Here is a 26,552-nt window from a genome sequence, read left to right on the forward strand (position 1 = left end):
GTGTACTCGCCCAAAAGTGCCAGTGATCCAGCATGGTTTCGCATCTCAGCCTTGGAGGCGACTGTTGTAGCACGTGAGTTGGCGGTTCGCCAAGCCGAAGTGTTGCCGCAGCCTTGCCCGCGCCTTTCAAGGTGGGTTCAAGTTCTAGAGCCTCTTCTCCGACTTCTTTGAGCCACTGCACTTTTACTCTCTTTGATAGGAGTTTGCAGCCCAGCCTAACCAGACCGCTATAAAGCACCTGACCGTCCCGGCCGACTGCTGCGACCCTCCTTCCATCCTCCAAGCAATCTTTTCACCATGTCGCTCTGTCTCAACCGCCTCCAAGAAGAACGGTAGGAAAGTGCCTTTATCGATCGCTGCGCGGTCACTGACATTTTATGCAGGAAACAGTGGCGTCGCGACCATCCTTTTGGCTTCTTCGCAAGGCCAGTGCGAGGCGCAAATGGAGTCCTAGACCTCAAGAACTGGGAAGTGGGCATACCGGGAAGAGACAACACCATCTGGCAGGGTGGACTGTTCAAGTTGACGCTCACGTTCCCCGATGAATATCCTACAAAGCCTCCGAAATGTGCGTGGAATACCATGCGCCGCTTGTTTCAGTTCATGCTGACATAGACAGGCAAATTTGTCCCTCCGCTTTTCCATCCGAACGTGTACCCTTCCGGCACAGTCTGCCTCTCGATTCTGAATGAAGAAGAAGGCTGGAAGCCAGCAATCACCATCAAACAGATTCTCCTGGGAATTCAGGACCTGCTGAATGATCCCAACCCGGAGTCTCCCGCCCAAGCCGATGCATACAATTTGTTCAAAAAGGATCGGGCTGCGTACGAACGGAAGATCAAGAGCATAGTGAAGGAAAACCCCGCACCTTGAATGTCGGCATGCTGTATGAGGCAGAATAAGTTCATGCTCTTAGCAGCGACGGACCAGCAACTTGGACGAGCATGTGGATTACAAGCGCAGGCGTTTTCTCGGGGGACAAGGGGACGGGTTTTTTCTACGGAGTTTTCGATGACTGGCAGATCGATCATTGAATGACCTGCAAGATGCAGAGGAGGATCCACGATTAGCACTCCACGTGTTGTCAGTGAAAGAGTCACCTAAGATCTGCTCCTTTCAAGCCACTTGGAGGACACCAGACTTTGTCACTTTCGCCGCCATCCTGCCCGAAAGGCGAAAGCGTGGGGGGAGCGTGGTAACAAGAGTTATTACAGGGGCGCTTTACCTAAGAACGCATGCGGGGGCTCGGATATCTGCCACCGCCACTGCATTTGCTCGCGCCAGAAGAAATCACCACGCATACCTACCTAGGCATCCCTACCGCGTAGCCCAGGCACAACAGTCAGTCAGTCCTCCTCAGCCTTGCGATCTCTGCTTCTTCGTCCCGCGAACTATAGTGTTTCCCATCCGTAACAAATGTCTGAGGCAAAGAGGCGCGCCGCGGCCGGACTTCAGCTCCACTGCCTCTAAAATATTACCAAACTTCCCAGTAGTCCGTTCCTTATCTTTCTGACCCAGTGCCAGGGGAATGAAGCGGGTGGAAGGCCCAAAGGAAAAGCCGCTATCCACAATGTGACGATGGTTCTTTTCAAGAGTCTCGTGTCAGCTGGGTCAGCCTAGGTATGACTGGAAGGACGAAGAAGCATTGCGCAGCACGACTATCACACGAGGCGGGCGGGGTGGGAGAGGCGAGCCCGCCGCAGTGAGCATTGACTCATCCCGCTCCAATTTTTTGGGTCGCCGTGGACATTTTTATTTCCTCTCCCACGCTCAACGCCGCCACACTTTCTTTGACCTTGCATACCTTCAGCACCTTCTTACCCCCTTCGACCAAGGTACAGAGAACAGCGACAGCTCGTGCGCAGTCATGTGTGGTATATTTGCCTGTCATAAGTGAGTTGTGCCCGTCGACCTGCAGCTTCTTGCGTCCTTCCTGCTGACCCGGTCGCAGCCACCCCTCAATAGCCACCTTCAAGACCACTGCTCTCCAGTGCGTCAAATGCCTGCGGCATCGTGGACCTGACTGGTCCGGAAACTGGACGGGCAACAACACCATCCTCTGCCACGAGCGTCTTAGTATTGTCGGCGTGGACAGCGGCGCACAACCTTTGGTCAACGATGAGGGCACCATTGCCTTGGCCGTCAACGGCGAGATCTACAACCATCGTATCTTGCGCAAACATCTGAAGAAGCCCTACAACTTCAAGACCCATAGTGACTGCGAAGTCATCATCCCTCTCTACCAGGAATTTGACATCGACGCTCCAAACCACCTCGATGGCATGTTCTCCTTCGTCCTCTACGACAAGGAACAGGACCGAACAATCGCGGCGCGGGATCCCATCGGTATCACCTCTTTCTACCTTGGCCGATCCAGCCAGACACCAGGAGCCGTCTTTTTCGCCTCGGAGCTGAAGGCTTTGGCTCCGGTCTGTGACCAGATCCAGGCGTTTCCACCCGGTCATGTGTACGACTCCAAAACCGACAAGCTCACACGATACTTCCAGCCCTCTTGGTGGGATGAAAACAAGATTCCAGACACACCGGTGGACTACAAGCTGCTTAGAAAAACTTTGGAGAAGTCTGTTCTTAAGCGTCTTATGGCGGAGGTGCCTTATGGCGTCCTCTTGTCTGGTGGTCTTGATTCCAGCTTGACGGCTTCGATTGCACAACGAGAGTCTCTTCGTCAACGCGCTCTTATCAACTCCCAGGCCAACGGCGCAGCCAACGGGGATGAGCCGCAAACTGGGACCAAGTTGGTGGGCATCGACGACGACGACGAGTTATCCACCGTAACGTTTCTTCCTCAGCTGCATTCCTTCTCCATCGGTCTGCCCGATGCGCCGGACACGAAGGCGGCGCTTGAAGTGGCCAAGTTCCTGGGTACTAAGCATCATGACTTCACCTTCACAATTCAGGAGGGCCTGGATGCACTGTCCGATGTCATCTACCACCTCGAAACATACGACGTTACAACCATTCGTGCCTCGACGCCCATGTATCTGTTGAGTCGAAAGATCAAGGCCATGGGTGTCAAGATGGTTCTTAGCGGCGAAGGAAGCGACGAAATCTTTGGCGGCTATCTCTACTTCCACAACGCTCCCAACAGGGAGGAATTCCACAAGGAGACTGTCCGCAGAGTCAAGAACCTGCATCTGGCTGACTGCTTGCGAGCCAACAAATCAACCTCTGCCTGGGGCCTTGAAGCTCGTGTCCCGTTCTTGGACAAGCAATTCCTTGAGGTAGCGATGAACATCGACCCCGCGGAAAAGATGATTACAAAGGACAGGATAGAAAAGTACATTCTTCGCAAGGCATTTGACACAAGCGATGAGCCGGACGTTGCACCCTATCTGCCGGATAACATCTTATGGCGCCAAAAGGAGCAATTCAGCGACGGTGTTGGATATGGCTGGATTGATGCCTTGAAGGACAACGCCGAGCTCAACGTGACGGATGAAATGATGGCTAACCCTAAGCCGGAATGGGGCGACGATATCCCGACCACCAAGGAAGCCTACTGGTATCGGTTGATGTTCGACCAGCATTTCCCTCCATACTGTGCCTCTACGGTCATGAGATGGACGCCCAAATGGTCTAAACAGACCGACCCCAGCGGTCGAGCCATTGCCACCCATGTTGCCAGATATGAGGAGGCGAACAAGTCATGATTGGGGCCCTTGGGAGAATCTATTCCACATTTAATGCTATTGACACCATCTCTTGCAGGTCAGGGGCCGTTATGTGCGGGAAGCCCATGGCAGTAGTCCATACCCGGGCGACATCATCAGGGAAGGCTAGATCTCTTTTCCGATGCTCACGCTACAAAAAGCAGAGCCTGTGCACATCTCGACAAAGGATGAATGGTATATACTCGTAGGCAAATAAATCTTCTTTTGACGGCCTGGCACTTGTGTTCTTCTCGAAGCGTATCGAAACGCGTGACCTATAGGGGGAAGCCGGCCCATTCACATTTTCTCTTCACGACGCTGATTGGCCAATTCCACCCGCGACGCAAAACAGCTTCCGACCCATTTTCTCGAGCTCCCTCGGGCAGTTCAAGTTGTTGTAACCTGTTCCCACGGTCCACGGTCCATTGTCCATCTCAATCCCACTGCATTCCACTGGACTCTCCCCCTGCCTGATCTATCTCGACTCTACCTCCTACGTCCTCCACCGCCAATATGTCCGGCATCCCAGTTCCTTTCAGCGATATCGCTAAACCAGCGAACGATGTGAGAGCACAACCGGCCGTCCCCAGGTTCTCTCCGGTCTAACCTTGATATCTCCAGCTCTTGAATAAGGACTTCTACCACACGACCGCCGCGAACCTCGAGGTCAAGTCCAAGGCTCCAAACGGCGTTGTGTACAGTCTTCCCCCCTATTCCTCCGTGGATAAAGATCGTGCTAATGGCGGCCTCAGCTTCAACGTCAAGGGAAAATCCGCCCACGATGGCCCAATCTCTGGCTCGGTGAGCACCATGATAATCAAGGAAAACTTCAGGATATACCATATTAACGGCAGAGGAAAGATCGAAGGGAAATACGCGGACAAGGCAACTGGTACTTCTACTCTTCCCGTCCAGATCGCAGGACTTGAAGTGGTGAATGGTTTCTCGAGCCATGAGCCACTTCCTGTCAAGCCTCGTCTCGGTACTGACTCTTGCCTGTGCAGGTCTCACCCTCACCCAGACATGGACGACCTCCAACAGCCTGGACACCAAGCTCGAGCTTGAGGACAACCTGACCAAGGGATTGAAGGCCGAGGTCTTGACCAACTACCTGCCTGCGCAGAGCGCCTACGGTGGAAAGCTCAACCTCTTCTACAAGCAACCCAACATCCACACCAGACTGTTCACCGACGTCTTCAAGGGACCAACCGCCTCCTTCGATGTGACCCTTGGCCACGAGGGATTCCTCATTGGCGCAGAAGGTGGTTACGACGTCGGCAAAGCCGCCATCACAAGATACGCCCTTGCAGCTGGATATAGCCAGGGTTCATATGCCGCCGCTGTGACTGCCACCAACAACTTGACCGTTTTCTCTGCGAGCTACTACCACAAGGTCAACGCCGAGGTCGAGGCTGGCGCAAAGGCTACCTGGGACTCGACGGCCGGAAGCAATGTTGGTCTGGAGGTTGCCTCGAAATACAAGCTCGACCCCAGCTCTTTCGCAAAGGTCATTCTCATTCTTCCTTTTCAAAACCGTAACGCTAACGAGAGCAGGCCAAAATCAACGACCGTGGTATTGCCGCGCTCGCTTACAATGTCAAGCTCGGCACCGGCGTGACCCTCGGTCTGGGAGCTTCCTTCGACACCCAAAACCTGAACCAAGCCTCCCACAAAGTTGGTGCCTCCTTCACATTTGAGGGTTAAATGCAGTGCCATCTCAAATATGTATCAAGGACAAGATTGGCCCAGATTGTACAAAGTGCCATAGAAAGGGGTAGTCGCAATGGCCCGTGATGGTTTCCTTGATCAATATGAAATCATCAAATTCAAGCATTGATCCAACCATATTGCAGCTCACTTCAGCCAGCAAACGCTGTTGTCTGATCTATAGATACATCCGAGGTCGAGTCCGTAACGACCATCTAGCCCTTGGTCCATTCGTTCCGAGGGCCCCCTCTACGACTGCCATCTCCTCTGGTAAGTCCGCCCCGCGGAGTATTGGCCATGCCCACAATGACTGTGCCCAATGAGACACCAAGCACAATGACGCTGGTCACGGCGAGGAACCTGCCCCAGAAATTGTCCGCCTCGATTTCTGCCTGCGCAGCCGCCAGCTCGGCTGCTCGTCTGCTGGCCCGCCTGTAATCTTCCAGTGTCTGGGTCTTGTATGTGCTGCGAGCATCGAAATCTGGATCCCACTTCCCCTCGTCTGCGAATGCGCTAGCGTTAAAAGTGCCGGCTTGACTCGCCCGTGCTTGGTTTGATGTGTTGGCGGACGGCTTCCCATGGGCATAGAACGACGGTGGCGGACCTTTGAACGCGCTCCGCCGTCTACTCAACCCGCTGGGCGGGCGGTGGCCAGCGTGCGTTCCTCTGTGGTGATGACTCGATGTCGTGCCATGGTGGTGTCGATGTCCATGCACGTGGATCATGTCCCGGTCGTACCGCTTTCTCTTCTCTGGGTCCCCCAGCACGCTGTAGGACTCGCTTATCTGCATGAAGCGTTTACCGGCCTCGGGATTGTCGCGATTGAGGTCCGGGTGTGTTTCTTTGGAAAGAACGTAAAACTGCTTTTTCAGCTCCGCCTGGGTTGCATGTTGTCCTATCCCAAGGACGTCGTAGTGGTTGGGAGGGTTACCGTGGTTCGCGGTCGGACATGTCTGTGACTGTGAGAAGTGGCGTCCGCGTGTTCGATTGACGAAGCATTTGGCCGCACAGGGATTCGTGAGGCGGAGGCTCGAGAGTGTACCCGGGCGCAGGTTCATGCCTCATGCTTGTGACTGGTTCGACACCTCTTAGATTGATGTAGAACGAGGGCGATGCATCGAATGCCGGAGAGTGTGACGTCTAACACGCCGACGCCAACTTGAAGGCTTGCTCAAAGGACGCCGGGAAAGTTGCCCGCAGCTTTTCTCCGACTACGGCCCCGCTTGCGCCGTTAGGTGCCGACCAGCCCAGGAAAACTGGATGCCATAGTACATTCTATACCACTGTAAGGAAAAAGGCCAACCAGGATTTTGTTTTCTCCGTACAACCCTTTACCCCATTTGACTTTGCTTCGACTACATCTCGTGTACTCGGAGCGAGCAGCCTCCATTCCACACTGCAATGGCGGCCAAGACGGCGGACGAGCTGTCTAAGCTCGCTCTGAATGGGTCGCCCACTAAGCAAAACCCGCAAGTCAATGGCACAAACGGCGTAAACGGCCATTTATCGGATCAGGATGACTCGGACGATGACAAAGACGACGGGGCTACTGCCACCGGTGGTGACAACGGGAACACTGCCAACGGCGCCGCAAAGAAGAAGAAGAAGAAGAAGCCCAAGAAGAAGAAGGCCGCGGGTGCCAAAGTCCAGTCCGATCCGCCACGAGTCCCTCTCAGCCAACTGTTCCCCAACAACACATACCCGGTGGGAGAAGAGGTGGAATACAAGAATGACAATACATACCGAACCACGAACGAAGAGAAACGGCACCTCGACCGGATGAACAATGATTTCCTACAGGAGTACCGCCAGGCTGCTGAAGTGCACCGGCAGGTGCGGAAATGGGCCCACGCGAACATCAAACCGGGCATGACACTGACCGAGATCGCGGAGGGGATTGAGGACGGCACGCGCGCTCTCACGGGTCATCAGGGACTCGAGGAAGGTGACAACATCATCGCCGGTGTAGGGTTTCCCACGGGACTGAGCATCAATCATATCGCCGCCCACTATACGCCTAATGCGGGCAACAAATGGGTATTGGGTGAGCAGGATGTCATGAAAGTCGATTTCGGCGTCCATGTCAACGGGAGAATTGTGGACTCGGCCTTTACCGTGGCATTTGACCCCAAATACGACAACCTTCTGGCGGCGGTCAAGGACGCCACCAACACAGGCATTCGTGAAGCCGGCATTGATGTCCGGGTGTGCGACATTGGAGCCGCGATCCAGGAGACGATGGAGTCCTATGAAGTCGATCTTGACGGGAAGACGTACCAGGTGAAGCCGATTCGCAACCTCAACGGCCACGATATCGTGCAGCACTGCATTCACGGCGGCAAGTCAGTGCCTATCGTCAAAGGAGGCGACCAGACCAAGATGGAGGAAGGCGAGATCTTTGCGATCGAGACGTTCGGATCAACAGGCCGCGGCTATGTCGTCGACGACCTGGAGGTCTCGCACTACGCGTTACATGGCGACGCTCCTAATGTTCCTCTGCGCGTGCAGTCAGCCCGCTCGCTGCTCAATGTCATCAAGAAGAACTTCGGGACCTTGCCCTTCTGCCGACGCTACCTCGATCGTCTTGGGCAGGACAAGTACTTGCTTGGCTTGAACAACCTCGTCGGCTCGGGCATCGTCGAGGCATATCCTCCCTTGGTCGATGTCAAGGGCAGCTACACCGCGCAGTTTGAGCATACGATCCTGCTACGTCCCACGGTGAAGGAGGTTGTCAGCCGTGGTGACGACTACTAGCTCTCTACGGTCTGCGGATGCTCGCTTGGTTCTTCACTCGTCGGACTTCATTCGGTGCATTGCAACAGGGAAAAATGACACAGAGGGAAAATTCGTCTCCCGTTGGTCAGCATTAAATAAATGGTCAGGATAGTGACTCGGCTGGTTGGGTTCGACGCAGTCCACCGTTGAAGGTTGCTTCAGCAGTTGGCTGTCAATTCTCTTCCACTCACTCATGTCTTGTTATGACTTGACGGATTAAAAACAGCATATGAAAAGGAGTAAGCGGTTGGGTTATCTAGTGTAGGCGTCAAAGTATATGACGAAACCGAGAACTGCCACTGAATAGACTTCTACCTCAAGATATAATGCTCTATTACCTCGTATGGTATCAATATGTAGCCGTCAGTATTTGCGTTGACACGTGACAGCACGGTTCTGCAGCCGATCGCTACACCTTCCTCGTGCGATAATTGTCTCCTGGGGGCAAAATATTTCAACAGCTTCGAACTGTATGACTCTTTGATTGAACATTCATTGAAAGTCCTGTAAGATAGACACGGTAGAGCTGAGTGGACAGAGAACTTCTCACTGATCACTATCATTTTCTCCCAATCCCTTTTCGTGGTTGTGACGTTGGTTGCATCTGTTGAGCTAGGTGTTCAGCCAGTCCTTTGAGTCATTTATATTCAATCCCAGCCCGATATTCACTACAATACTCAAAAGGTTTGTGGCAGCATCGAATTCAAAAGCAGTCAAGATGTCAACCTGGGGCAAATATTTCCGGGTCACCACCTACGGTGAATCTCACTGTCGGTCGGTCGGCTGTATCGTCGATGGCTGTCCTCCTGGCATGCACTTGACGGAGGATGACATCCAACCTCAAATGACTCGGCGCAGACCTGGACAATCTGCTCTGACGACTCCAAGAGACGAAAAGGACCGGGTGGAGATACAGTCCGGCACCGAGTTTGGCGTCACTCTCGGCACACCCATCGGCCTCGTAGTGCGCAATGAAGACCAGAGACCCAAGGACTACGGTGGCAAGACTATGGACCTCTTCCCCCGACCTAGCCATGCCGACTTCACCTATCTGGAGAAATATGGTGTCAAAGCCAGCAGTGGTGGCGGCAGAAGCAGTGCCCGCGAGACTATCGGTATGTGGTCGGTCAACTGACCATTTGAGACGGCGATACTGACGAAACCTTCCAGGCCGGGTGGCTGCCGGTGCCATTGCCGAAAAGTATCTCTCGTTAGCGCACGGCGTGGAAATCGTGGCATTTGTGTCCTCTGTTGGCTCAGAACACTTGTTTCCCCCGACAGCCAAGCACCCATCTCCTTCGACAAACCCGGCCTTCCTCTCCTTGCTCTCGAAAGTCACCAGAGAGGAGGTTGATTCTTTCGTCCCTGTGAGGTGCCCCGACGCAACTGCGTCAGAGCGTATGACGAAGGTGATCGAGCAGTTCCGAGACGCACAAGACAGTATCGGAGGCACAGTCACCTGTGTGATCCGAAACTGCCCAGTCGGGCTGGGCGAACCCTGCTTTGACAAGCTCGAAGCGGAGCTGGCTCATGCCATGCTGAGCATCCCAGCCACCAAGGGGTTCGAAATCGGCTCTGGATTCGGTGGCTGTGAAGTGCCGGGTTCGATCCATAACGATCCCTTCGTGGCTGCCCCCGCTGGCGAAACGAACCCCAAGCGAAAGTTAATCACGAAAACAAACAATTCAGGAGGCATCCAAGGAGGCATCTCCAATGGCCAGGACATCTATTTCAGAGTCGCGTTCAAGCCTCCTGCCACCATTGGTCAAGCGCAGCAGACTGCCACCTATGATGCCGAAGAGGGTGTGTTGGAAGCCAAGGGCCGGCATGACCCTTGTGTCGTGCCGAGAGCCGTGCCGATCGTGGAAGCCATGTCGGCATTGGTGCTCATCGACGCGCTTATGGCCCAGACCGCGAGGGAGAGTGCAAGAAGTCTCCTCCCGCCGCTGAAGACTACGCTGCCTGCAGAGGAGACTGGCACTTCTGCTACCTCTGGGACAGTCGCTGAACATATGAATGGGCTGAAATGAACCTTGCAGTCCAGTCCGGCAGAGACTGTTCGGCCGACAATGGCTAGAGAACACTTCCCAGAGACTTCTTCCGGCAAGCAGATGTACGGTGTCAGGTTCAACTGTGGCAATCATGCTCTTGATGGCACGACTCGTCTGCCAATGCTGTTCAAGGAACCTGACTCGACAGACTACTGCCAGTCAAGGACAGCGCTTCTCGCCATAAGTTTCGGCATGCATCGCTTCCCAGCTACACTTTTCAACTCGAGCACGCCAGTGTGATCACATCATCCCAGCGTCATTTTCAACGCGGCCGCTCAATCTATCTAGAGACCTCGAAGGCGCCCTACGCGGCAGTCGGCTTCATGCAAGTTGACGCTGAAACGTCGGCAGCGGGTGAGAGAGAGATAGTGCCTTGATACCTTCTCGGACTGGAGCGTGTGATCGAAACAGAAGACGGTGGTTACGTGCGTCCCTGTAGATACATATCCATCTGGCGGTGAGGCCACGGGTTCCCTTAGGCTGGTTGTCGTGGAATAGCAGGATTTACTACTATCCACCATCCTAACAAGGGGGCGGCTTTCCAGACCAACGAGTCTTGCTTAGAATCCGAAATACTAGTACCTAGTGATCTTGAGGATACTGGACGACGGATCATTGTCAATGTATCGAGACTTAATCCCTGGAACTGGTAGTATACAATGCCAGTCGACTGTTTCCCCGAGTCGCATGTGCTGGTGGTTGTGCTTGTGCGACACCATTTCGCTTATCTTTGTAGTGGTGCCAGTGTTGTGTGGTTGTCGTAGTAACCAGCCTCCCCCAAACAATCGCCAGTTCGTCTTCCGCCTCAGCTGCAGAGTCGCTGGAACACCCTGGTCAACCCGAGCATGGCGCAAGCCTTGTTGCATTTAGGTTCAGAAGATCAATTGGACGCCATAGACACAGTTACGTGAAGTCTGTTCAACCGTCTGCAGTGGAAGGCCCCTAACCTAAACCCTGGACCCGAGTTCGGTTCGTCTTCAGCGTGGCTGGCGGGTGTCCTGCGTCTGTTTACTATTACACGAAGTTAGCGACAAGACTCGCCTGAATCTGCCCCGCGGTCGACTGTGTGTTGCGATTGCATTGCATGGCCAGCCTCCTCGTCCTTGGTCTTCTCTCTCATCAGTCCTGGTCGAAATCCCAATCCTGCCGAAACGTCTAAAGCCGCTTGCTCCTCCTCCTCCCTCCCTTGATTGCGGGCGCAAACTTGAAGAAGGTCAATTTCGGTGACGGAAGGTCGCAGATGGGTTGATTGATCGATCACCACCACACAGTCCAGTTCGCAAGTTCAACAATGACCTGAGCCCAAGCCTTCTCACGAGGACCATGTTGCGACGGTTATCTCTCCTCCTCCCTATCACCGGTCTTGCGGCCGTGGTTACACCAGTGGTTGCGCAACTGCCTTACAATCCCACGCGCATCGTCCCGGCGAAGGACGGCTCGGTCGCCTACCTCTTCTCTCCGCAGCCGTCGTCGTCGCAATTCGCATTGTATGCGCTCGACACGGCGGACAATGTCTCTTCCTCCTCTACGAAGACCGCGATCTCGGGCGCGCTGCCGTTCCTCTCCGAGACCGAGTCCAAAGCATTCGTCACCATTCCCGACGGTGCAGGAATCGCCGTGTTGGCGGGAGACTGTGGGAATCCCGCCGAAGATTTGGAATTGTGGAGGTTCACACCCGACGACAATGAAGAAGCTAAAAACGGCTCCTGGTCTACCTTGCCGTTGGCCGCGGGCGACGACTCCCTAGGCTGCAACTACCTTTCTGCTGGGTTTGCTTTCTCTCCGTCTGCCTCGGTTGAGGATGCGTCCCTCTATGTCTTCGGAGGAATGTGTCCGACTGGGACATCCTCTGCTGCGGCAACCTGGGTTTCGGACGCGGTTTATTCAAATACAATGCTGACCTTTGCGCCGGACTCGACTTCGAACGGCAGCGCCCCTTATAAAATATCAATGACCGGAGCCAGAGCGCCGCCCATTGCAGAAGCAGGGCTCACCATCACGGCCCTCACGCCCACCTTCTCAAACACATCCAACACCAATGTGTCGCAGCAACAGAACTTTGTCCTTCTCGGTGGCCACACACAGACGGCCTTCATCAACATGTCACAGTTGGCCATCTTTGCCCTGCCTCAAGAGTCCTGGGCCTTCGTCGGTGTATCTCCAGCGACAGTTGCCGGTGCCCAAAGGTTCCGCACAAGAGCCACCGCGACAACGGTCGAACCTCGCTCTGGCCATACCGCCATCTTGGCCGACGATGGGTCTCAAATCTTTGTGTTTGGTGGCTGGGTCGGAGACATCAACACGCCAGCACAGCCTCAGTTCATCGTACTGGAAGTCGGTCAGGGCTACGGCGGCCAGGGAGAGTGGACATGGTCTACTCCCACTTCAGCTTCGGATCCCTTTCCATCGGGCTCTGGTACAGGCATATATGGCCATGGTGCGGCCATGCTCCCTGGAGGGGTCATGATGGTATCTGGAGGATACTCCATCGACGCCTCTGGCTCAAAAAGTAAACGCAAACGCCAACCGTCGGACACTCTCCTGTTCTTGAATACAACCAGTCTAGAATGGACCAGCACCTACACGAATCCTTACCCATCAGGCTCGCCTCCTGCGTCGCCAAGTGCATCGTCATCGACCACGGGACTGAAATCTTCGGAAAGGGCAGGCCTGGGAGCCGGCCTTGGTCTCGGTCTGGCTGCAGCTGCTGGCGTCGCTGTTGTGTGGCTGTTGTACTCACGAAAGCTTAGGGCAAAGCGTGCCCTTCGCGAGAAGGAGATTAGAGAGCTCGCTCTGGGGGCTGAACGATACCGATCACCGACGCCGCCTGGCGAAACCCGCGAAAGGCCTGGTGACGGAATGCGAAGTGCCAGCTGGAATGGCATACAGGAACGTGAGCTCGAGAGCTCAGGCGATTCTTTCCCTTGGGCCCCGGTGGCGCTGACAGCCAAAAATGGAAAGGTCCGCTTGGCCGTAGGTGCTGGCAGAGGAGAAAGTGACGCCTCTCGATATGCTGAGCGCACTGGCGTTCAGAGGGAAGTCCCCAGTCCCACGCGGGGCCTGAGAAAGAACCTGGTCTCCAGAGCTCCGACAGGACCTGGTCCTTTCAACCAACATCCTCCCGGTGCAATGCCAGGGGCGGTGTTCCGCATCGACGAAGAGGAGGAGGGCAGCCAGGCCGGGTCTTCGAAGAGAATGAAAATGACCAATCCGGTGGGTGACGGGAGCTCTGCACTGAGTGATCCGTTCCAGGACCCAGCGATTACAGGTGAGCCCGCGCTGCAAGGTGATGCGGCAATACAACGCAAGAAAGAAGTCGAGAGCTGGGTCGAAGACTGGCAATCAGCCGCGGAGACCATGAGCATGTCGAGAAGCACCAGTCAAGCGTACAGCAGAACGTATTCCAACCTCTCCCAATTTCGGCCGCCCGGGAGCTCTCAAGGGCGTGGTTCGCCGGAAAAGTCGGATCGAACGGGCAGCAATCTTTCTGAAAACAGTGTGATGACCACGTCTTCCTTTCAGAAATCGGCTGGCAGCACAATGTCGCGCAGCATTTCTCAGAGAAGTGCCAGCGCAGGATATGCGCTCTTCTCGGGCGCAGCAGCAGCTATGAGCCGGGTTGGAAACGCCAGACAAGGCCCTTTCGACAATGATCCAAGAGCTGGCCCTGCCAGAACGCCATCGAACCGCAGCATTTCTCTCAACATCGATCCTGGAAGACATCCCAACCCCAGAGACTATGCAGACCCCTCCTCGTCAGCCCGGACTGGCTGGGGGCGGGTGAAGGGAGGCGAGGATCAAGCCCTGCTGAATCGCGCTCACCAGCGCCAGCCGCCTGGAGGACGTGGATACCAAACGCTCGCAGAAACCTCGAGCAAAGACAAGTATACCAGGGCCGGTAGCCTCACTGGATCTGGCCGAAGGGCCTTGACGCTGCTTGGAAGCATGAGACGAGTCTTCACAGGAACGGGCAGTGTCCATGTACATGACCGTGTTACTACGTTTGAAAACCAAAGCAGCCAGTCAAGCCCGACAAAGCATTCCGCACAGCCGGAGATGACAGACGCTGGTCTAAACAGGGCATTGAGCGCCGGGGCGTCATTCTGGCAAGGCAAGCGAGGAGCCAAGGACTGGGACAACGACGCGCCTGGTGCGATTGAAGGTGGCTCATCCACCGCCGTGAGAAGGAAACCGGTTCCAGGGTTTACGCTGAACGACACGGACGGCGAACTTGAGGATTCAGACGACGACTGGGACGTGGAGACTGCGGTGCAGAAACGGGTAGTCCAGGTCATGTTCACTGTTCCGAAAGAAAAACTGCGGGTGGTCAATGCCGATACGCTGAGTTTGCTGAGCAGTAACCAAAGCGAAGCGGACCACGACGAGGACAAGGACAGAGATCAGGTTAAAAGGATGAGCAGCGTACGGGAAGGGGACGAGTCCCATGATCCTGACGATGAGGCGACAGAGGGTAAAGGCAAGGGCAAGGAAAGGGAGTATTGATACGACAATCAATCCATGCAACTTGCTTATCTTTTGGGGGGGTCCTTTGCTCTGGGACAAGGCTGAATGTCATTTCTTGCATGCATGTCAAAGAAGATACCTCATGCTTGGACGGCGGGGTTGGATTTCCAAGCAAGTTGGGAGGGGGCAGTTCATAACGATTCAGAAGGGAGGCTGGCCTGTCATAGATATATCGATGAACGAGCGAAGGTTGATTAAACCGCGGTTATGGTGCTAGTATGTTGGTGCAATCTGTACACAATCCAAGAGTCTGTGTCCATCTTCTGCGGAATGACTAGGTAAACTTGAAGGCGTCGGGGGTTTGTCAGCCTGGTCTGTGGTCTCAGCAGGCAGCATCTCGATTGTCGAGGCGTGTTGTGTTTGTGTCCGATCACGGCTGTCACTAGAGTGTTCCACTTTGATGTAACATTCTTGGATTGGTCGAGGACCGAGGGCATAGGCGGGTCAGGGGAGGATGTTCATAGGAAATGGCATGGAGCTGGGTCGTCCGTCACAGGCAGTCGAGTGTTCGAGGAGGTTGGGAGAGGTCCAAGCTGGTGATAGAGAGGAATTCGAAAAGGAGCAGGGGAGAGACAGAAAGATGTGGCATGGATGACAGTGGCAAAGTACCAGGTAAGTACCTAAGAAATGTTCATAAAATATGAGACTGGGAACGTGAATAATGTGGACGTGAACGTGAACGTGAACGTGAAGTGGAAGCGCGAGGCAGAAGCGCAGGGAGCGGGGCAAAAAGCGCAGGCAGGCAGGCAACAGACACGCCAGTTAAATGGGATTTTGCACTTTACACGCTTAATTACTACCTAAGTATTCCATAATCCATAGTAATCAATCACTGGCACTTTGCACCCCTGCGCTCGAACACGCACCGCACGCGAGAACGCGTTCGACCAGCGCGTAGGGCGTATAAGTACCTACATTCGAGTGTTGTTTTGTATCCTCCCTCTCTATACTTTGCTCTTTAACTTCACGCCTCTCTTCTACTACTTCCTGCTTCGTTGTGTTGTGCTTAGGAGTATCTATCCTACACATAAGAGCAGGCTCAGTGGTCTTGTCTGCCCTCCCACTTTCATTTTCTGCAGCTTGCCACCACTTCCTCCTCACATTGGACCTTGAGCCAATTCAATCGAAAACTCGAACCCGGCACCATGTTCGTCTTCAAGCGAGGTATGATCCCTTCCTGCCTACATCAGAAGCCTCAATGGCCCTTCAGCTCGCGTCTTGAAGTCCCTCCCTGCACGTCCACGTCGCTGACAACTCTTCTAGATGGACGCAAGGAACGCGTGCAGTTCGACAAGATCACGGCACGTGTCTCGAGACTGTGCTATGGTCTCGATCCCGAACACGTCGATGCAGCAGCTATCACACAGAAAGTGATTTCTGGTGTTTATCAGGGTGTAACCACGATCGAGCTCGACAACTTGGTCAGTCGTGCCACCGTCGTTGAACAAATTCTCAAAGTGCTAACAGCTTTTCAGGCCGCAGAGACTGCTGCTTACATGACCGTCACCCATCCCGACTATGCCATCCTCGCAGCACGTATTGCTGTCTCCAATCTTCACAAACAGACCAAGAAGCAATTCTCTTCCGTCATCTCGGATCTCTACCACTATATCAATCCCAAGAATCAAAAGCCCTCTCCCATGATCTCGCAGGAGACATACGAGTGTGTTATGAGACATGCTGAGGAGTTCAACTCGGCCATTGTGTACGATCGAGACTTCAACTACCAGTACTTCGGCTTCAAGACGTTGGAGAGATCATACCTGCTCAAGATTGGCAAGCAAGTCGCCGAACGACCACAACACCTGCTCATGCGAGTTGCTGTCGGCATCCACGGAGATGATGTCGAAAAGGCCATCGAGACATACAATCTGATGTCCCAGAAGTGCTTCACTCATGCCTCGCCGACCCTCTTCAACGCCGGCACACCCCAACCTCAACTCTCATCATGCTTCTTGATCGACATGAAAGAGGACAGCATTGACGGTATCTACGACACCCTGAAGACTTGCGCGCTGATCTCCAAGACTGCCGGCGGTATTGGTCTCAACGTCCACTGCATCCGTGCTACCGGCTCATACATTGCCGGCACCAACGGCACGTCCAATGGTCTTATCCCCATGCTCCGCGTCTTCAACAATACCGCTCGTTATGTCGACCAGGGCGGTAACAAGCGCCCTGGCGCTTTTGCCATCTACCTCGAGCCGTGGCATGCCGATGTCTTTGATTTCTTGAACCTGAGAAAGAACCATGGCAAGGAAGAAGTCCGTGCACGTGATCTGTTCTTTGCTCTGTGGACTCCTGATCTTTTCATGGAACGTGTTGAGAAGAACCAGGACTGGACTCTGTTCTGCCCTCACGAGGCTCCCGGCCTGGCCGACGTATACGGAGACGAATTCGTCGCTCTGTTTGAGAAGTATGAAAGAGAAGGCCGTGGTCGCGCCACCATCAAAGCCCAGAAGCTCTGGTATGCCATCCTCGAAGCACAGACCGAGACTGGAGGACCTTTTATGCTGTATAAGGATGCCTGCAACAAGAAGAGCAACCAGAAGAACTTGGGTACCATCCGAAGCTCCAACCTCTGCACCGAGATCGTCGAATATACTGCACCAGATGAGGTTGCCGTGTGCAATCTTGCCTCTCTGGCTCTCCCTACCTTTGTCGATCAAGCTCGTGGCGAGTATGACTTTGGTCGCCTCCACGAGGTCGTCCAAGTTGTTACTCGCAACCTGAACAAGATCATTGACATCAACTACTACCCGGTGCAAGAGGCCAAGAACAGCAATCTCCGTCACCGACCAATTGGTCTTGGTGTTCAGGGCCTTGCAGATGCGTTCCTTGCTCTGCGTCTTCCTTTTGACTCTCCCGAGGCTCGACAACTCAACATCCAGATCTTCGAGACCATCTATCACGCCGCCCTCACAGCATCATGCGAACTTGCCAAGGAGCAAGGTCCTTATCAGACATACGAAGGTAGCCCTGTCTCCCAAGGCATTCTCCAGTATGATATGTGGAATGTCACTCCAACAGATCTGTGGGATTGGGACTCCTTGAAGGCCGAAATTGCCAAATATGGCGTCCGCAACTCGCTTCTGGTTGCGCCCATGCCTACTGCATCCACGTCTCAGATTTTGGGCAACAACGAATGTTTCGAGCCATACACATCCAACATCTACTCCCGTCGTGTGTTGGCCGGCGAGTTCCAAGTCGTGAACCCATGGCTTCTGAAGGACTTGGTTGAGCTCGGACTTTGGTCTGACAACATGAAGAACCGCATCATTGCTGACGGTGGTTCGATTCAGAACATCCCCAACATCCCTGCCGATATCAAGGCTCTGTACAAGACTGTCTGGGAAATCAGCCAACGTACTGTCCTGCAGATGGCCGCCGATCGAGGTGCCTTTATCGATCAGTCTCAATCCCTCAACATCCATCTCAAGGAGCCAACAATGGGCAAGATTACGTCGATGCACTTTGCCGGCTGGAAGATGGGCCTGAAGACTGGAATGTATTACCTGCGAACCATGGCCGCCAGTGCCCCCATCCAATTCACTGTCGACCAAGAACAGCTCAAGGTTGAAGACACTAATGTGGCACGTGAGCGAAGCATGCCCAAGAAACGCACCTCGCTGGGCTACGGGCCGAGTTACCAATCTGTCCCACGCCCAATGTACGCGACCAAGACATCTCCTTTCAGTACAGGCGGCTCTGCCACTTCTCTGAATGGTATTCCCACTCCTACATCCACGCCTCCTCCCAGCAGCGAGGATAAGACTCTGGACCTTGTCCGCAAACTGACCAAGACGCGCTTGAGCGATGGTACCAGCAGTGAAGAACCTAGTCCCAAGGTTTTGCCCACTGATCCCGTCGGGACTCCTGACGTGGAGGAGAGCCTCGAGAACAGAGCGGAGATCAAGCGTCTCCAAGTCGAAGACAAGGAACGTGACTCGGAAGAACGTGAGGGTGATATCTACTCACAGAAGGTTCTTGCTTGTATGTTCCCACCTTTTACAGCCCACCCGTTCCGCGATCTTTGACTAACGTTACGTTATTAGGCTCAATTGAGAATGGAGATGCATGCGTGATGTGCAGTGGTTAAAACATCCATCGACTGCGTGTGGAACACTTGATCATTGTAATGTGATCGTGCGAGCGATGGTGTGCATCCGCGATGTTTCTGTCTTTTTGTTTGCATGAAATCCTGGGAGCGTCTAGAAATCGTGGGGTAGTCTGAGATGACGCCGCAACTTGTCTCAAGTTGTTGCGCCTCGTCAAGGCTATCTTACGATGGATACGACTCGACTCAATAAGCCCAGGTCGGTCTACCTTTTGACATGATGGCGTTTTGTGATTCCCTTTTGGATTGGGAGTCAATGGGATGGTTTGCGCTGGCTTGATGGATGGGGCTTTTTAAACCTGTCTTGTTTTCTTTGCGTCCATACATCGACAAAGAACAAACAGACATTGATTGTGTATTTTGAGTCTTCGTTCACCTAAAGATAGGTATCAAAGGTGTATTGTATCCTACCTCCTAGTATAACAGTATCTCTTCGTGTCTTGTGCGAAGTATCGAGACTCGAGAATCAAATAAAATAAAATAAAATGAGGTGCATGACCTGACCTTCTACATCATCCATGGTAGAGAAACACAGGACGTGAAAAGCATCCGTAATTGATTCCTCTGGTGATTCGTTCTTCGGGAACTCAAGATGGAAGAACTTCGCTTCACCATCATACTCGTTGATATTAGATGACTACGACGACCACTACTACTAGTACTTTTGTCCTGGCTGCCGGTCTGCTGTATTTTTGACTCTAAAGTTGGCAGGAGTGGGAGAGGATACTTTCCGGAATATAAATATATATGATCAATGCCAGCGATAAGACCGACTCTATTCATAATTTCTCTACTACAGATGCTTGACTTCCATTCATATCGTATTATACGTCTGGGGCATACATACATCTTCGAGTGCTCGCTTATTCTCTCTACTAGACTTGGACGTGACTAATATGAGTGTCGCAAGTAAACTGTCGAAAAGATAAGCACGTCACGCAATGGACACGAATGTTCCTCGCGGCAGGGTTGTGAGGATACACATGTTTTAATTTCAATGATGAATCTCAAGTCATTCTATTTCGAATGAGGTCTACATCTGCACCACCTTGAGGAGGGAGCGTTGCCTGCGCTTCCTCTGTCCATCGTCATTCCTCCTTGCCGGATACATAGGTTGGATTCTTGGGTTCAGGGGAATATCCATCTTCGCTGCGACAGCAGTCTGTGAGGTCTTCTTCACACGTGGACGATTGATCTTGGGCGCCGCCCCTGAGTCGCAGACTTCAGGTTAAACCCCTTTCTTCCACGGTAAAGAGAGGTGGAGCGTGGTTTGTGGTTCTTTGTCGTCGAGGACGGCGTTAGGTGCCTTCGTGAGCTACAGCCATCGTTGGTGTCGGGTCAAGCCAATATTGGGGCAGCCCAGTGCCACAATTAGGTCTGACAAAAGAGCCTTGTCTGGCCAGTAGCAGTGACTTTGCGATGGAATGTCTGGAGCCACGGCTTGTCGCCCTATAGAGCTGTTCGCATCGCCTCATTCGTCCCGTCAGGGCAGGATGAAGGGCAGTAAGTAGGATCTAGTCATCCGAGCCAGACCCAGAGCGATATCGACGCGACTTGACTCAACTCAAATAGTGCGTCATGGGTGACCTGCGTTCCTTTCATGAGGCTAGATAATAAAAAAGGCAAGCGTGGCACCCCGGTCCAAAACACCGCCAACGCCCTGCAAAGAGTGTCGAGTCGTCGCGGTTGGGGTAAAACGGTTCATGTTGTGTGATCATATCGGATATGCGTCAGTCGGTCGTTTCAATTCTTCACCTTTGGCCTGGGCTTGATGGATAAGTTTTTGCAACCACTCGTATGTCAACATGGTGGTCATGGCGGCCGGGACGGCGCGGATAAGGTTTGTGCCAATGCCTGCGTAAAATGCATGCCAGCCTTCCTCTTGGAGGATGACTCTGCACATATGTAAGATGCCAGTATAGCGTACTTTGACGGCCATTCCATCTGACGATGACACGCCAGACCTGCGTTGCTGGGTCTGAAGGCGAGTTCGTAGGACTTCATGAGGATAGGTAGCTGTGCTGGCGCAGATCTTGCTCAGGAAAGTGGCGGCGGTGATCCCAATCCAATTGGCACCACTGTCTTCGACTGGATGTTCGCCCATGCCATAGCCTGTGAATTTCATCTTGAAATATTCGTACAGGGGAAACTGGACGGCAACATGGGTCAAGCCGAGGAGCGCGGGCGTAAGTCCCGAATAGAATGACCGGATGCCTTCGGTGCGGTACATTTTCCTAGCCGCATCCCAGGTCGAAGTATAGTGCCATGGAGCGCGCATGCCGTCGCTAGCAGCTTTGGTGCTTTGTGACATCAGCCGGGTTTTGATCACCCAGATCGGATTTGTCAGGACCGTCGAACACGCTCCCGCCGTCAGGGACGAGTAACACCGAGCCACCCACCAACTGCCACACTTCTCGTAGTAATATTCGCGCGTGTTCTCATATACAGTCAGGTACACGGCCCAGGTGGGCAGATAGCCCAGCAACATAGGCCCGAGACCTCTGTACATCCCCCGGAGACCTTCTTCCCGCCAAATCACTCGAGTGGTGCCAACCAGACCTTTGTAGAGCTGGTTGGTCTGTGACATCGCTCCTTGGCGATTTTTGGCAGCGAAGCCGCCCTGAGCCTGCAATTTTGTCTTTATCACATCCAGGGGACATGTCACTATGCCCGATGCGAAACCGGCACCGGCACCGCATATGGGGCTGATCCACGCCTTCGGAATTTGTGTCGACTGTATCTGTAAGCGGGAGACGAAGGACTCCTTCGGGCGAGTTGGAGGCATTGTATCGTGGTTGCTGGAGGAGGATGTGTCGTCGGTCGGCGAAGCATATTGGGAGGCCAAGACGGTTGGGGTCTGTTCAGGATCTCGCTCGTAGGACATCCTTTGGAGTCCCGATCATAAGTGTCTTAGTATCCCATATAACGTGCTCATGACGGGTTCGAGCGTGGAGGTTGAGATGTTGATCCAATGTGACACACGAGGCGGCAGGGTGGTTCGGGAAACAGACCGCTCCGTTGCACCGTTGTCCAGGATCGCGGAAACTGCGGGGTCTGGCCGAAGCCGACCGAGTGCCCTGTCAGCGGTTGACAAAGGCCATCAAGTTTTGAGCATAAAGCAATGCCAAAGGTAGCTCGACAGAGTCAGGAATCTGCCGGGATCTGTAGGTGTTTCAAGGAATGATGAGGAACTGTTGTTGGTGAGGAGGTCGACCTTGCTGCTGCGGATAATGAAAGTGGGTGAGAAGAAGCATGGGAGCCGATCGGAGAACCTTCCCGGCTTGGAGAGCTACATAAATTAGTGCACTACTGCGCAGTACTAGTACCGCAGGTGAAAAAGAATCTCAGCGCAGTTCCATCTGCGCCAAGCACCAATCATATTGCTCGTATTCTCGACCTGCTGCGTTCGACGACAAAGCTTCAAGGGTGCGCTTAATCGACTTGCTTCCACAGTCCTCATAGCACCACCGTCCGATATCTTGCTGCGCATCTTGAGCCACGATGTCTGCTCCCTCGTTAGCACCTTACATCCTGAAGCGGCCATGGTTGAAGAGATGGATGGTCCCGTTCGCCAACTGGTACGCCGATGCGGCCGGATACAGAAGACTGGGTTCGAAGTCACGACATCCTTTCTTCTCCGAATGAAAACTAACTGCGACTTAGGTCTGAGAGCCGACGACCTGATCCCTGAGGAAAACGACACAGTGCAGCTTGCCCTAAAGAGATTGTCTCCCAAAGAATCATACGACCGGGTCTTTCGCTTGAGAAGAGCTTTCCAAGTATGAATAGGTTTCACGATGCTACATCCGCGGACTAACAGCTGCCATAGTGCTCTCTAGCCCATCAGCTATTACCCCTTGAGGAGCAGACCAAACCAGAGGAGGTGGGATAATCCCTACACGAGGGATCATGCCAGTTGCTAATTCGTAATTAGGATTACAAATATTTGAGCCCGATCATTGCGGAAATCGAAGCTGAACTGAAGGAGCGAGCCGACTTGGAGTCTGTTATTGTTGAAAGGAAGAAGTAGAGGGTATAAAAGCTAGGGGTCGGTAGCAGAACGGAATGGACAAATCGCTGCGGTAAAGGAGTGATGGGCCTCCTCTACCCACTGTACATTTACCACAAAGATGCATGAGTTCTCTTGTTACATGGTATTCTGCATGACATCGACATCGACATCTTCCACCCTCCACATGTACCACATGAACAGACTTCGATAGGGTGCATACGGCGCCGACTTGTCCAGCATGTCTTGCTCCGACATGTATTTCCACTTGCCACCTCCTTTGGCCTTGAGTTTCTTGATGTCTCTGCCATGAAATGCCGCCATGCCGCGTTGCACGCCTAGGTCCCCTGTTGAGATGATGTCCAACCGCTTCAGGCCAAAGCAGGCAAACATCTCGACACTCCACTTCCCCAGCCCGCGCACGGCTATCAGTTTCTCCATGACTTCCTCATCCGTAGCTCTCATGAGCATCTCAGTGGTTAATTCGCCAGTGGCAAACTTCTCGGCCAATCCCTTAATGTACTCGGCCTTCCGCTGAGAAAGACCTGCAAGCCGGAGTCGTGCGATGTCGGTCGCCGCGACCTGAGCAGGTGTGGGGAATTTTCGTTCGTCCGAGCCTTCCTCGTTAAACAGTGCAATGAACTTGTTCTTGATTGATTTAGCTGCTGCCCCGGATACTTGCTGACCCATGATCCCACTGGCCAAAGACCGAAAGGGATCGATTTGTTCTGCAAGACCCCTGGCAGAAAAGATGTGGCAAGGGTGCTTCTCTATCAGCAGCTTGAAGCGCGGATCCACGCTAATAAGATGATTGCATGCTTGCTCTAGGATGGTGTTGGTCGTAGCTGTCGGGAGAGGCAGTCCTGGTTTTGACGGCGACGAATCCGGCAGATCATCAGGGTATGCTACCTTCTGAGTACCACCTGGTGTAACTAACGTAGCATTTGTAACATGAGGCTCGGCAGGACGGTTTGGCGGGGGTGTGGAATCGTCTATGTCGCCCGTGCTATACGGGGCTCGAATAAGGTTGACAAGACTGGGAGTCGGGGTCAGCGGTGGCTTTCTGGATGCATTCGCCGGGCCTCGTCGAGAATTCTTCAGCGGCGTCACTGGCACCTTGAATTCTGGTTCCTCTTCCTCTCCGTTGATGTGGCCATGTTCGCTGGCGGGCTTCGACCTTTTCGTGGTCGGTGGCCCTCCTTGCTGGCTTGCGAAGCGCTTCTTCAAGCCATTGATCGGTACATCTACCCCGTTCGCTGTTGCATTGACTGCAGTAGTCGCAATCCTAGTAGATCTGCGGAGAGACATGGCCAAGACAGGACGGGCCAGCATTCGACTGCAAGAAGCTCCTCGAAATGCTTTTCTGGATAGCTTGGACGCTCCAGCAGCAAGAATTAGAGATCCTTGCGAAGAGTCAAGATCATCTCAACGACAGAACCGGCGTTCTCATCGGATCATACAAGTCTTTGGGGGTCAGGAAAAGAAGGGCGTGTAAAGTTTATACTCATCTCTGGCATCATCCTCGCTCACCATGCTGTCAGTCCAGTAGTCCTTTCCGAGTCTTACCAATCTGGCGACAACTTCAAGCGCACGGCGTTGCTGCCTTGATATGCCAAGACATACTGGCTGAGGTAAGCCAGATCACGTGAACTCGTGATTACTAGTACGTCCGACCACACATTCGGCGCGTCGCTCTAAACAAGGGAGGTATCGATTCAAGAGGGCGATCGTCGCGTAACCTGCATGTTCATTCTCTATCAGAGAAATAGTTTCCAGGTTTTGTAGGTTAGGACAGCATTTCAGGTTGGACACATGATGCCGAGCAAACGTGTCATGTTGTGCAATTCTGGTCACCTCCCAGGTTACTCAGTGCTCATTCCGAGCAGCTGGTCGTATTATTCAAGTGTTACGCGGCCTGGGCGCCGGGCGGGCAGAAAACGCACCACCTCTCGGCGAATTGTCTCTCCCCACTTCGAATTGAGTATTATTGTATTATTAGCAGGTACCTAGTAGATATCTACCTAGGTACTGGCCAAAGATATCCGCTTGTTGCCGCAACCTCTTTGTCTGGCAAAGCAGCTTGCTGGGCTGCCGCACCGCCTATCGTTAGGTGCTTCTTTCAAAGATAAGACACCCTCGTCGTTATTTCAGCAATCATCATGTTTGCAGCCAGCGGAGCATATGGAAATTACTCGCTTTCATAACGAAAGTGGTTGAAAGTGGTTGTGCCCAAAACGGATAGCCCTATCTCTGCTGCTGGGATAGGTTGCTTTGTGTGTGGCTTCGTACGGTAATGGGGTTGTAACAACAAATGCGCTAGACAGCAATGGTGGAACATGTGCTGCGGATTTGCATGATCCATCTCGGATGCAGTGGCTGAGGGGACATGAATCTTTCCACAATTTTTGATCATGGTAATCATAATCATAACATACATACCAGGTCCTCTGCACATGTGGTAAACCAAACCACAGCGACAGACCAGCATACAGTCCGGGCCACGCACAGATGAAATTGAAGCTGGAGATTTTGGCAGCACTACGCGATTCGCCGCGTCGATCCGACCGGGGTCCGGCATTGAAACTTGAAGTTTGACCTTTGAAGCCTCGAGCGACGGCGGAGAGCCTAGTAGGGGTATCTTGTATGATGTGCACCGCGTAGTTTGCTGGTCACAATTCTGGCAGCGGGATCTCTATATGATGAAGCACGTCTTGGAGTCTCAACTGTCGATGTACTCGTAGCCAAACACTGCTTCGATCTCCTAGTAATCTTCTCCCTATCATGTGTCAGCACTGTTTTGTCCATGTGTAGGGTGCGGGATTGACTGGAATCTTTCGGACATCAGAACTCTCTTGGCTGCGCATCGTGGAGCGGTTCATCTCGCCATTATGCATGTGGATCTGTGGCTCGCAAAATGAAATCGAACAAGCGAGATATGGTACGTAGTGGTTGATGTGTAGTATTTGTATATGGTACCCACGATCCGCCAGCTACTGTGGTAGTCCTTTTTTACTGCTGGCACGGAATTCGTTATTTCTGTGGGCAGGCAAGGTTGGATCGTTTAGCAAAATGCTTGTGGAAGGTGGCGAGTGCTCGCGCGTCAAATGTCTCAGATGAGCCATGCTGGCTCAATGGCGTCCGCCCTTGATGGAGGCTCTCAAGGGGATGGAATAGGCCGGCCTGCGGTTTGACGGTGGCTCAAGCAAAGCTTGAGGTCTGGGGGTTGGCAGAAATGGCCTGCAGAGGTGGAGCATCCACAGGGCCCAGCGGTGGACAACTGGAGACTGGACAAAAAGAATGAAGAGCTTCGCTTGCTTTGGGTGGTTGTGTTGATGGTGGTGAGTGGCTGCGGACAGCGAACATCATGACAGGTACAACGTGCGTACAGGACAATACCATCCATCATTACAGCCATCTCCTTTTTTTGTTTAGTGTGGCTAGAAATGTCAATCCCGCTCCACCATCAACACATCGGCAACCCCTCGCCTGCGACAAGCTGTGCAGCAAGCTCATCAGAACTTCAGCTCGTTAACTGTTTATGTGTCCACTTATACAGGCGTCCCCTGTCATGCGGGAGAAAGCCGTCGCCGGACAGTTTGACCAGCCCACTGCACGCTTAACCCGTTCCTGTGCTGGCGCTTTCGTCGGTGGTATCTTTTACCTGGTAGGTAAGGTACTGAAGAGCCCGTAGCGTGCCT

At 53.3% G+C, this 26,552-nt stretch overlaps 11 protein-coding genes across 11 annotated transcripts; 8 read left to right on the forward strand and 3 right to left on the reverse strand.

Annotated features, from left to right (window-relative positions):
- Window positions 1-297: 297 nt before the first annotated feature.
- On the forward strand, window positions 298-873 carry A1O1_06522 (SUMO-conjugating enzyme ubc9; the record flags this gene model as incomplete). The annotated part of the gene is made up of 3 exons (XM_007727400.1): window positions 298-332; window positions 384-568; window positions 620-873. The coding sequence occupies 3 exons, from the start codon at window positions 298-300 to the stop codon at window positions 871-873; spliced, it is 474 nt and encodes a 157-aa protein (XP_007725590.1).
- A 994-nt stretch (window positions 874-1,867) lies between these two features.
- A1O1_06523 (asparagine synthetase [glutamine-hydrolyzing] 2) lies at window positions 1,868-3,671 on the forward strand (the record flags this gene model as incomplete). Its single annotated transcript, XM_007727401.1, has 2 exons — window positions 1,868-1,893; window positions 1,952-3,671. The coding sequence occupies 2 exons, from the start codon at window positions 1,868-1,870 to the stop codon at window positions 3,669-3,671; spliced, it is 1,746 nt and encodes a 581-aa protein (XP_007725591.1).
- A 513-nt stretch (window positions 3,672-4,184) lies between these two features.
- A1O1_06524 (uncharacterized protein) lies at window positions 4,185-5,375 on the forward strand (the record flags this gene model as incomplete). Its single annotated transcript, XM_007727402.1, has 6 exons — window positions 4,185-4,235; window positions 4,293-4,366; window positions 4,424-4,472; window positions 4,533-4,563; window positions 4,676-5,178; window positions 5,226-5,375. The coding sequence occupies 6 exons, from the start codon at window positions 4,185-4,187 to the stop codon at window positions 5,373-5,375; spliced, it is 858 nt and encodes a 285-aa protein (XP_007725592.1).
- A 218-nt stretch (window positions 5,376-5,593) lies between these two features.
- On the reverse strand, window positions 5,594-6,436 carry A1O1_06525 (uncharacterized protein; the record flags this gene model as incomplete). Its single annotated transcript, XM_007727403.1, has 1 exon — window positions 5,594-6,436. The coding sequence occupies one exon, from the start codon at window positions 6,434-6,436 to the stop codon at window positions 5,594-5,596; it is 843 nt and encodes a 280-aa protein (XP_007725593.1).
- Window positions 6,437-6,779: 343 nt separating this feature from the next.
- A1O1_06526 (methionyl aminopeptidase) lies at window positions 6,780-8,132 on the forward strand (the record flags this gene model as incomplete). Its single annotated transcript, XM_007727404.1, has 1 exon — window positions 6,780-8,132. One exon carries the CDS (start codon window positions 6,780-6,782, stop codon window positions 8,130-8,132), a length of 1,353 nt encoding a protein of 450 aa, XP_007725594.1.
- Window positions 8,133-8,871: 739 nt separating this feature from the next.
- A1O1_06527 (chorismate synthase) lies at window positions 8,872-10,183 on the forward strand (the record flags this gene model as incomplete). The annotated part of the gene is made up of 2 exons (XM_007727405.1): window positions 8,872-9,268; window positions 9,324-10,183. The coding sequence occupies 2 exons, from the start codon at window positions 8,872-8,874 to the stop codon at window positions 10,181-10,183; spliced, it is 1,257 nt and encodes a 418-aa protein (XP_007725595.1).
- Window positions 10,184-11,527: 1,344 nt separating this feature from the next.
- Window positions 11,528-14,707, forward strand: A1O1_06528 (uncharacterized protein; the record flags this gene model as incomplete). The annotated part of the gene is made up of 1 exon (XM_007727406.1): window positions 11,528-14,707. The coding sequence occupies one exon, from the start codon at window positions 11,528-11,530 to the stop codon at window positions 14,705-14,707; it is 3,180 nt and encodes a 1,059-aa protein (XP_007725596.1).
- A 1,166-nt stretch (window positions 14,708-15,873) lies between these two features.
- A1O1_06529 (ribonucleoside-diphosphate reductase large chain) lies at window positions 15,874-18,827 on the forward strand (the record flags this gene model as incomplete). The annotated part of the gene is made up of 3 exons (XM_007727407.1): window positions 15,874-16,149; window positions 16,204-18,721; window positions 18,784-18,827. 3 exons carry the CDS (start codon window positions 15,874-15,876, stop codon window positions 18,825-18,827), a joined length of 2,838 nt encoding a protein of 945 aa, XP_007725597.1.
- Window positions 18,828-20,559: 1,732 nt separating this feature from the next.
- On the reverse strand, window positions 20,560-21,729 carry A1O1_06530 (uncharacterized protein; the record flags this gene model as incomplete). Its single annotated transcript, XM_007727408.1, has 1 exon — window positions 20,560-21,729. One exon carries the CDS (start codon window positions 21,727-21,729, stop codon window positions 20,560-20,562), a length of 1,170 nt encoding a protein of 389 aa, XP_007725598.1.
- Window positions 21,730-22,346: 617 nt separating this feature from the next.
- Window positions 22,347-22,875, forward strand: A1O1_06531 (ubiquinol-cytochrome c reductase subunit 7; the record flags this gene model as incomplete). The annotated part of the gene is made up of 4 exons (XM_007727409.1): window positions 22,347-22,455; window positions 22,509-22,624; window positions 22,675-22,728; window positions 22,780-22,875. 4 exons carry the CDS (start codon window positions 22,347-22,349, stop codon window positions 22,873-22,875), a joined length of 375 nt encoding a protein of 124 aa, XP_007725599.1.
- A 117-nt stretch (window positions 22,876-22,992) lies between these two features.
- A1O1_06532 (DNA-3-methyladenine glycosylase II) lies at window positions 22,993-24,162 on the reverse strand (the record flags this gene model as incomplete). The annotated part of the gene is made up of 1 exon (XM_007727410.1): window positions 22,993-24,162. The coding sequence occupies one exon, from the start codon at window positions 24,160-24,162 to the stop codon at window positions 22,993-22,995; it is 1,170 nt and encodes a 389-aa protein (XP_007725600.1).
- Window positions 24,163-26,552: the final 2,390 nt, after the last annotated feature.

Source organism: Capronia coronata (assembly GCF_000585585.1).
Source record: "Capronia coronata CBS 617.96 chromosome Unknown acBCG-supercont1.5, whole genome shotgun sequence".
Taxonomy (NCBI): Eukaryota; Fungi; Ascomycota; class Eurotiomycetes; order Chaetothyriales; family Herpotrichiellaceae; genus Capronia; species Capronia coronata.